General features: G+C 37.5%; 2 gene segments (V, D, J or C); both read right to left on the bottom strand.

The window, feature by feature from the left end:
- Positions 1 to 508: 508 nt before the first annotated feature.
- LOC112141579 lies at positions 509 to 1,335 on the bottom strand. The segment is given in 2 exon segments: positions 509 to 875; positions 1,028 to 1,335. Coding segments are annotated over 2 exon segments (408 nt in total).
- Positions 1,336 to 3,473: 2,138 nt separating this feature from the next.
- Positions 3,474 to 4,267, bottom strand: LOC118598349. The segment is given in 2 exon segments: positions 3,474 to 3,984; positions 4,135 to 4,267. Coding segments are annotated over 2 exon segments (444 nt in total).
- Between the last annotated feature and the right edge of the window lie 6,717 nt (positions 4,268 to 10,984).

Raw genomic sequence — 10,984 nt, 5'->3', positions numbered from 1 at the left:
CAAGTCCAAACAAAAAATAATACAAAGAAATGTGCAAAGTTGCTGGGAGCCTCGAGCCGCTGCGTGTGCACGCGCCGCCATCTTGGATTCCAACCAAGATGGTTGGAATCCAAGGTTGGAATTTGGTTGGAATCCAAACATAGATGCAACAAGTTGTTCACACACATCAAGCCTGATCTGCATAGTTACTGTGTGCCGACCAACTCTTTAATGCTCTAATGATAATCCTAATACAGTTGAGTATGGTTGAGTCACAGTTGTTTTGAATTTAGGAAATACCAGTTTCATGTCAGCTGTGTTGTTTTATTTTTGTATTGCTTGCGATGTTCAAAAGATTAGATAAAATAAGGATCTTTTCAAGCTTATTGTTGATGAAATGTTTTCTTATCACCAAGTTTTTCTTCTGCACTTTTGTCCTTCAACACAACTATCCTCCAACATGAATTTTCTCTGGGTTTATACTTTCATCAGTAGAACCTTTGAGGAATTAGAGTGCTCTCTGGTGGGTGTTTAGGAGTACTGCATTTGTCCTTGCAGGTTTTTGTACATAGTTTTGTTGTTTCCTGTCACTGTGGGCTGCAGAGCACAGTAGTACACAGCAGAGTCTGACACATGAAGATTATGGATCGTCAGAGGAACTGATTTGTCTTTGAGTTCAGCGTCAAATCTGTCTTTCTTGAACTCTGAAGTATTTTCTTTCGTTTTTGAGTAACGTTTCAACATGTACTTTGGGTAACTGTTCACTTCTTGTTTGTACCAGAACAATGTTGGGACTCTATCATTGGTCTCAAAGGTACAGTTGAGTGTGACAGAGTCTCCTTCAGCAGCAATGACTTCTCCTCCTGGTTGGATCACTTTGTCTTCTCCTTTACACTCTGAGGAAGAACAGAACATGCAGAGGAAGAGATGAATCAATAAAGATGATTGATTGAAGGACAACAATCAGCAGCTTGAACAGCTCTTCATGTACAGCTCAGTAATGTGTTGAAGTGTTTGAAGAGGAAACATGTTGATCTTTGTGTCTTACCAAAGAAAAGAGCAGCAAGAAGAATCCACAGCCAATGCTCCATCTGTACAACAAGGTTTCAATCAACAGGAGAAACTAGCTGATGTTCAACATTCACTCTGACAATTGTTCTCTTCACAGCACCACTTCTTATTGACTGAATGTTGAACACAGAGCAGGAGGAGAGCCCCGCCCACTTCACCATGTCGCCCTCTGGTGGAAGACTGTGGAGCTATTTTGGGGCCATAAATATTTAAAACCCAAATAAAACATTTTAAAAGAAATATTGTTTTTTGGGAAAAAAATAAAATGTCCAAAACTGTTTGTTGTTCTAAAATAAATGTAATTAGCTTTAGCTTCAAATGTTCCGTTTCTAGTTTTCAAAACTTAAAATTTATGTTTCAAAACTTTCAACTCTTTCTTTTTTTTCTTTTTTGAATCTGAACATTTCAGTTTCAGAACTTTTGAGTCCAATGTAGCGCATTGGGGCGGGGCTAACATGAAGGACTAATCAAAATCAATAAGGGTGGTAACTTCAGTCCTGGTGCATGCACTGGCTCCTAGAACTGTGATTATTACGGTCAGAAAATGGCTGTTTAGTCTGTATTATATAGTCTGAAGTTGTCCCAAGATGATTGTAAAAAGCTTAGTTTTATATTGTGTACAAACGGTGAGTCCAAAACTCCATTCAAGCCCGATCAAAGCGCCATCTTATTATGAGTCTGTAAGTGTATGTTTGTAAATGGAGTGAAACCAACAGAAGCCAAACAGATGATATGCAGGCGAGTAGAGAAAAGTCAAAGCTGCAGCCACGGGTTTGGATGTGGCAGGAAAACCAATGAGAGAGCACTCCCTGAAGCACCTCTGAGGGGTCTAAAGTCTGCTATCACTAGAGTAAACCGGGTCGTGCTAAGAAGATCATTTTTTCACATGGGTGCACTCTGAACCACATATGTTTATATTTAAATGTAAGTAATGACTTTATGTTGTGGTGTGACCTTTTAAAAGTTATTAAACCACTGTTGTTATGTATATTCAAGTGCTGGAAGCTCCTCACTAACGCTAGCGGACCGGTGATATTGATGATGTAATTGAACAAAAGTCACATCTGAAAACATTAAACACTATTTTTTCATCACCCTTTGTTTGGAGCAATAACGGAGGAATAAACCAAGGAGAGGGGCTAAGGGGGAGGGAGAAGTGGAGAATTCGGATTGGGCCTTACTATAGACAAAACACAAGACATACTGATGCAGACTATAGAAAATAATGTCCCTAAATAGTGAAAACTTAGTGAATACAGGCAGCTGTGACTGTCTAAGGAGAACTCAGAGTAGAGGACATCCAAGAGAAGCCACAGCCAACGTGAACAGAAAAAAAATACTTAAAAACCTTAAATCCAAAAGATAATTTAAAAAATAGGTCTTGATTATGATTTGCTTTGTTAAACAGATGGGTGGCCTCATGTACATATTTATTAGTTATAAAGTTGATCAATTGTCACAATTAGTCACAGAAAGTGGTTGAAAACCCTATTTACCCAAATAAATTAAAGGAGAAGTCACATCTTCTGATGAAGAAGAGCAGTCGGACAGAATTAACACCAGGTTTTTATGATGCAAAATTAAAAAATCAGCTAATCATTATATGTTTTTACAACAAATTCCATTAGTTTTTTTTGCTGTCATGGTTTTTGGTTTTAATGTCTATGTTTATTGGTTGATGTAGATCATGTGTTGATGTGAATCCTCCCTCAGTGTTTCATTAGCAGCTGTAACCACAGAGACTCTGATCAAACAGGAATGAACAGAATCCATCTGATATGAAGCTGTGCTTTGAAAACCACTTCCCTCCTCTTTGAAGAGTAGTCCATATCTGTCTTCAGGTTTTTGTACAGCCTCTTCTACACTTTGGATCACTGTGTGTCTACAGCACAGTAGTAGAGAGCTGTGTCTGCCAGAGTTAACTTTGTGATGATCAGTTCAGTTGATGTTTCTGTTGTTCTGGATTCATATCGTTTATCTGGATTATATTCATAGTCGCTGTAACTTTTAGCTCCTTTCTTGAGAATAAACTGAGGAGCCTGAAGATCAGAATCTTGTTTGTACCAGTGCAGGTAGATATTGCTTCTACTTGTCTGATAGTTACATTTCATTGTAAGAGATTTTCCTTCAGTTCCTGTAAGTTGATCCTGATCAGGAGAGATTGTAAATCCAGCTGTGAGTCAAAAAGTGGAGAAAATGAAGCCATTAGATGAATGAGATGATGAGTTCATGCAGCAGCTTCAAGCAAACTTGAATCTCTGTTCTTAAACTCACCTAGAATGTGAGATAGAAGCAAAAAGAGGTAAAGCAACATGTCTTTGGAGTTCTTGAAGACACACAGACAGCAGATGAACTCTGTTCTTCCACTGCAGTACAATGAGGGAGAAATAATGTCACTGGATGATCTGAAGTTCAGTGGGCGGGGCTAATGAGCTTTTTTTTAAGTTCAACTCAACCAATCAAAGAGTCCAGTGCTTCTACAGATGCTTTGTCTCTAATCTTTACTTCTGTTTTCTTTGTTTTCAGACCAAAAAGCCACCAGTTTGATAAACATCACATCAGTATTTTCACAGTGTGTGTCGCCCTCTAGTGGATTTTATTTAGAAATGTGTTTTCTCTGCAGGTTTTTGTACAGAGTTTTGTTGTTTCCTGTCACTGTGGGCGTCACAGCACAGTAGTACACAGCAGAGTCTGTCACTGCAGCAGAGGAGATCTGTAGATGAAACTCCTGGTTGTGTTTGTCATGTTTCACTGAAAACCTCCCTTTTTCATCTTCATATTCTTTAATCAGAAACTGTGGAGATGGACTGGACATTTGTTGGTACCAGAAGAAAAGCTGGATTGAACCAGAATATTTGCAGGACAGAGTGACAGTTTCTCCTTCCAAATCCATCACTTCATCTTTCAATGGTTTCAGTAAATCCTCAGAGGATCCTGGAAACAACAAAGATAGATTTCATCAGGACATTTGGATTCTAATCTTGAATCTGACTTTGATCATCTCAAAGTAAATCAGTTCAAACATCTCCAGATGTTTCTCCTGTCCATCATCTCCTTTTCCATCTGCATCTTTTGATGACTTACCAGTTTGAAAGGAGACCATCATCATCCAGATGAGAAGCAGCAACATTCTTTTCTCTGGTACTGAATGAAGAACAGAGAGAACACAGCAGCTCTTCAGCTCCAACATGAAGCTTCATGTTCTGCTGTGAAGCTCCTCCTCCGGCTGTGGTTTGTTTCTGTGGAGCAAAGCCAGGAAGAGAAGTTTCTCTGAGTTCTTCAGTTTGCAGAGAACCAAGTCAAGACTTTTTCAAACTCTTAAAAGTTCAGTAAAGTTTATGTGTGGATCATCTGTTACCTTTACACTTTTCAATGATAAAATAAATAATTGTCCTCTGATTTGTGCTACAAATGTTTTTTAAAAGTTTCAATCATTTTCTTCTGAAAACTGTTGTATTTTGCATATGTTCATTGTTCAATAACAGTGTTCATTATTGCGAGGTGAACATCACCAAAGTCTCGTTATATTGCAAAATTCCTTGTATTTTAGGTTGACTGCCCGTTTTTAACTCAATCTGCTCATGCTATTAATGTAATCCTTTATTAAAAATGGTTAAAAAGATTATTGCACCTAATGAGTAAAAGTTATATTTTCCAATTTTAAGTGACAGTTAGCAGAACTTTGAAAAGTTGTGGTGAACTCCAACTTCAAGACATGAGTTCTGACAACTCATGAAATAATGTTGAAGCACGTTACTACTTTGGTTTGTCGTACTGACTTAAATTATTTCACCTAATGAGTAAAGCTTATATTTTCCAATTTTAACAACTTAAAATGCTTTTTCATCACAAAAAATCCAAGTTTTTTTTTTTTTTACAGTGTGGTGCTTTTCTTTTGTGACAGTAAAATCTGTCTAGTGCATGAGGCTCTCAGCTCGTATCTGTTTGCTCAGCTGCTGGACAGGACAAATTAGGAAAAGAAATACTAATGGATTGGGTCTCAGGAGGACATGCATATGTTGTGACCATATTGTAAATCTGAGTGTCATCTGCATATTTTTAGACTGAGTTAAACTTAGAAAATAAACAAAACTGAAATAGTTTTCTATCATATTTATTTGTTTTTTCTCTGTGTGGCCCAGAACCAAGTGACCTACAGATCGGGGGTTGGAGACCGCTGTCTCAAAGTGCACAGCAGTCCTAAAGATGTGCTCAAAAATTTCTTTAAGAGCTGCAACACATTGGTTGCAGTCGTAGTCATCTAGATAGAAGCTAACTCTTTGTTTTTGAAAAACTCCCGGATGTTGCTCTCTACATCAGTATTGGGCCCAATCCGAATACTCCCCTTCTTCCTCTCCCTTAGCCCTCCCCCTTCGTTTGTCCCTCCATGCTTGCTCCAAACAAAGGGTGATGAAAAAATAGTGTCTAATATTTCGGACGTAACTTCCGTTCAATGACGTCATCAACATCGCCGGTCTGCTAGCATCATCACGGCGCTTCCAGCGGTTTAATATCCATAACAACAGCGTTTTTTATAACTTTAAAAAGGTCACTCTACAACATACAGTCATTACTTACATTTAAATGTAAACTTCTGTGGTTCAGAGCGCACCAAAGGGAAGAAAAGAGCTTCTTCGCCCAATGCGGTTTACTCTCGCGATAGCGGACTTTGGACCCCTCTGTTCGGAATGTGAAACTTAAAAAATAATAATTCCGGACACGACTTTGACTTCAACTGCCGCTCCAAATCAAGGGGGAGGGCTAAGGGAGAGGGATAAGGGGAGTATTCGGATCGGGCCTTGGTCTCATGACTGAGAGCGGCTACCTGCTAAGTTCATAGCTCTGACCTAACACCAACAAAACAATGAAACATTTAGAACGTTTCTTTGGGCAGAACCATTAAGGAAACTGAATCGGGACCTCCGACTCAACAGAACAAAGCTGCTGTTTACAGATAAAACAGAGTCTTCCTCAACAAAAGCGGATTTATGGAGACAGTTGTTCTTAGTAGGGCTGCTCTGTGTAATGATATGGTGACAGAGTCTCCATTGTTTCACAAACACAGATAATAAAGATGAAGAAACAGTGGATTCATGTTTATTATTATATTCAGAAGATACCCATTTTACGATGGTTGTGTCATTTAGTTCTGCTTTATTTATCCATTAAACCTTAAAATTCAGACTCGGCTAAAGTTAGAGTTTTATTAGCATCCACTTTGAAGTGAAGGGGAAATTTAACCACAGAGACTAAGTTTAAACCTTTAGACTTGTTAAAAAAACATTGGACTAGTCCCCCGCACATGTTTTTTTTTCCTTTTTTTCTGTCTGTGGCCCAGTACCAAGTGACCCACGGACCAATACCGGTATCGGTCAGCGACCCGAGGGTTGGGGACCACTGTCTTAAAGTTCACACCAGCTCTAAAGTTGTGCTCCAAAATCTCTCTGAGCTGTCACACAGCGGTTGTAGTGTAAGTCATCCAGATAGAAGCTAACTCTTTAGCAGATAGCATTCTCTTCTGTAACTCAGACACCAAACAACTCCATTGGTTAGTTGAGTCTTTAATATTTTTAATTTTTTCAAAAGTAATTGGAGGCAGGATAAATGTAGGGAGGTGGAAGGCCCCGACCTGATGAGCGTTTGACAGATTGCAAAGCAATTTGAGTTTTGACCGACTCGATGCGCCTGGATAAAAATGAGAATACATTACAGCAGGGGGCGCTGTTTTGCAAGTTGATTTGAGTTTTGACACAGCATGGGATTTTGCTATGCAATAGATTTAAAGTTACTTTAAAATTAATTTAAAGCAAACCATGTATTGAAATGTCATTTTAAAATAATGAATTGTAAATTGCAAAATGCATTTTCAAAATGAAAAGTCAAATTGCTTATTGAATCATAAATTGCACAATGCATTGTCATCTGAATTATTACATCATAGGCCCATGACATTTAAAAGCATTACATATTATAACTTTAAAAGAGAGTTTTGAGGTCTTCATTAAATTTGATTAGGAAGCTAATCTGACTAGCAAATAACAGTTAAAGGATTTACCTTTACATCAATCCTCAGCAGTGCAAGACAGTTGCTGTTTAGGCGAAGTTGAGAAATCCTTATTATTATGCATTTATTGTATTATACTTTCAGATAACAAATGTAACAATTGTGCTTGTGAAAAAATAAATAGAAATGAATGACATGCAACAAATGTCAACTCTTTGGTGAAATATTACAAAACTGGTGGCTAATTTTAATTGCTGGACATTTACATTTGGCATCTCGCTTATTTTAATGCATCTTTGCTGAAAGAGACCAAAGATTTATTAAGTTATTTTAAAAACATTTGACAACCTCTCTGGACTTTAATAATACTCTTAAAGTTTGAACATGGTTTCCATGCAAACATTTCAAAAACAATTTGAAATATGAGTCTCATTAATTGCTGTACTTTATGAAAAAATAAAACAAAAATGTATCTTACAGCCTTTAAGAATAATAATAAAAAAATCTCAGCAAGGTAAATCAGGACTAGACCAGCCAAAGATTATAAAACAAATCAAAGAATCTTACAGTTAACTCTAAATGGAACAGACAGCCAGTGGATGGAACTGGTGGTCTCACGCCATCATAAGATTGGAAAACTTATGGTCTTTGTGTCAGAGATAAGCACTTGTTAAGTTTTTTTAATGCTTTTTTTCCAGTGTTTCTTTTTGGTACAAACTAAATCCTGAACACAGCTGCTGCAAAGGGTAAAGTTTTTGTATTTTAACTTTGAAATGGAAAAAGTGTGTGAGAAGATCATCACTAAGATTATCACAAATTCATTTAGAAGATATTTTTCTATATTAAAAATGTAGAAGATTATTTAAAAGTCTAAAAGTATTTAAACATGTTTTAGTGTTAGAGAAAATTAAATATAAATTCGTTTTTAATTTTAGTTTCTGTGATAAACACAAAAAAATGTTTAAGGTCATTCCAAGTCTCATTTGCTTTCTACTTCATCAGAACAGAAGTTTCTGCACAAACATCAGTGGTGATGAACTGTATTATTTGAACCTTCATGTAGATGTTTATTGTTTAATGTGGATCATGTGTTGATGTGAATCCTCCCTCAGTGTTTCATTAGCAGCTGTAACCACAGAGACTCTGATCAAACAGGAATGAACAGAATCCATCTGATATGAAGCTGTGCTTTGAAAACCACTTCCCTCCTCTTTGAAGAGTAGTCCATATCTGTCTTCAGGTTTTTGTACAGCCTCTTCTACACTTTGGATCACTGTGTGTCTACAGCACAGTAGTAGAGAGCTGTGTCTGCCAGAGTTAACTTTGTGATGATCAGTTCAGTTGATGTGGATGTTGTTCTGGATTCATATCGTTTATCTGGAATAAGTTCATCTGTGGAACTTTTTGCTCCTTTCCAGAGAATAAACTGAGGAGCCTGAAGGTCAGAATCATGTCTGAACCAGTAAAGCCAAGGAGTGCTGTAATCAGTCTGATAGTTACATTTCATTGTAAGAGATTTTCCTTCAGTTCCTGTAAGTTGATCCTGATCAGGAGAGATTGTGTCTCCAGCTGTGAGTCCTGGAAAAAGTGGAGAAAATGAAGCCATTAGATGAATGAGATGATGAGTTCATGCAGCAGCTTCAAGCAAACTTGAATCTCTGTTCTTAAACTCACCTAGAATGTGAGATAGAAGCAAAAAGAGGTAAAGCAACATGTCTTTGGAGTTCTTGAAGACACACAGACAGCAGATGAACTCTGTTCTTCCACTGCAGTTCAAGGAGGGAGACATTTAGTGGGATGGATCAATGAGCTCTTTTTTAAAAGATCAGCTAAGCCAATGGTTGGCTTGAGATGTTTTTATTTCCAAATCCCTATGCAATGTTTCTTTGTTTGTCATCAGTCCACTGACTCAACAATCAGTGCTTTCTGTGTGTGTGACACCCTCTAGTGGATGCTGAGCAGAATTGTGTTGTCTGCAGGTTTTTGTACAGAGTTTTGTTGTTTCCTGTCACTGTGGGCCGCAGAGCACAGTAGTACACAGCAGAGTCTGTCACTGCAGCAGAGGAGATCTGCAGATGAAACTCCTGATTCTGTTTGTCGTGTTTCACTGAATATTTCTCTGTTTTTGCAGAAAAGTCAGCGATGATGAACTGAGGAGATGAACTGGACTTCTGTTGGTACCACTGAACATTATACACAGAACCAGAATATTTGCAGGACAGAGTGACAGTTTCTCCTTCCAAATCCATCACTTCATCTTTCAATGGTTTCAGTAAATCCTCAGAGGATCCTGGAAACAACAAAGATAGATTTCATCAGGACATTTGGATTCTAATCTTGAATCTGACTTTGATCATCTCAAAGTAAATCAGTTCAAACATCTCCAGATGTTTCTCCTGTCCATCATCTCCTTTTCCATCTGCATCTTTTGATGACTTACCAGTTTGAAAGGAGACCATCATCATCCAGATGAGAAGCAGCAACATTCTTTTCTCTGGTACTGAATGAAGAACAGAGAGAACACAGCAGCTCTTCAGCTCCAACATGAAGCTTCATGTTCAGCTGTGAAGCTCCTCCTCCTGCTGTGGTTTGTTTCTGTGGAGCAAAGCCAGGAAGAAAAGTTTCTCTGAGGTCTTCAGTTTGCAGAGAACCAAGTGAAGACTTTTTCAAATTCTTGGAAGTTCTCTAAAGTTGATGTGTGGATCATCTGTTACCTTTACACTTTTCACTGATAAAATAAATAATTGTCCTCTGATCTGTGCTACAAATGCTTTTTAAAAGTTTCAATCATTTTCTTCTGAAAACTGTTGTATTTTACATATGTTCAATGTTCAATAACAATATTGCGAGGTGAACATCACCAAACTCTCATGTCATATTGCAAAAGTCAATTCTATATCAGGTGACTGCCTGTCTTTAGCTCACATTGCTTATGCTAGTAACCTAATGCTAAAATAAAAATGATTTTATGTTGTTGACATTTTTATTACGTCTTCACTCTCCATTTAATATCAAATGTACTTCATGTTTGTCTGCGGTGTATTTTGATGACTGAAGGTGACACAGACATTGGCTCTGCAGCTGTGAAGGAGGAGAATATGAGGTCACACTAGTTCTTCTTTAAAGGCTACCAATTATTTTTCATAAAAATACATTATTTGATGCTTTGCTCTGAGATCTATCTCAAAGTTAAAAATGTAAAAAACATCAAAATGCTTCTGAAACTAAAAGAAGATAAGTAGAACAATTAGGGAAAAATCACAGAGATTTTTGTTTAAAGGGAGAGACATATATATGGGCTTCATTGACAAGCATCACTTTGGTTTTTTCAGCGACTCGATGGCTCTAATCACACTCAAAAATGGTCACAAACTTGCTTTCTGTAAGTAGAACAAAATCTCAGAATTGCTTTGACAGCTGCTCTTGTTGCAAAAGATTTGACCAAACAAAAATGTTAAATAAAGTCAAATAAAAATACGGCACTAAACTCTGACCACAGAGAATGAAGACAAAAAACAAAGTTACTAACAAGTCATTGGAAAAGTTACAAATAAACAATAGAACCAAAACTCACAGTTTTCAGCTGTTCTACACTCATGGATGCTGGAATTGGCGCCGTTTTCTCACAAGCTATGCGTCTGTCATGGCGTCCTCACTACCACGACACACATTTCCGCACTCTGTGAAATCCATGTAAAACTAAATAATCATACAGAAATACCAACAAATAAATCCCATTAAGTAATTGAATTGTCTCAGTACATGAAATGCGTCATGCAAATAAACTTGGCTTGCCTTTACAGATCCAGATCAGTTAGGAATAGATTTTCCTCTATGTTGTGACACCTGGTTTTAGTCCAGATCTGATCCGTAGTGATCTAGATAAACTGCAGCTGATTTACAGCTCCTTTACTAAGTCCAGAGAACAGT

Source organism: Oryzias melastigma, unplaced genomic scaffold (assembly GCF_002922805.2).
Source record: "Oryzias melastigma strain HK-1 unplaced genomic scaffold, ASM292280v2 sc00357, whole genome shotgun sequence".
NCBI lineage: Eukaryota > Metazoa > Chordata > Actinopteri > Beloniformes > Adrianichthyidae > Oryzias > Oryzias melastigma.
Note: the sequence above shows the minus strand (reverse complement) of the source record. Positions and strands in the feature narration are given on the sequence as shown.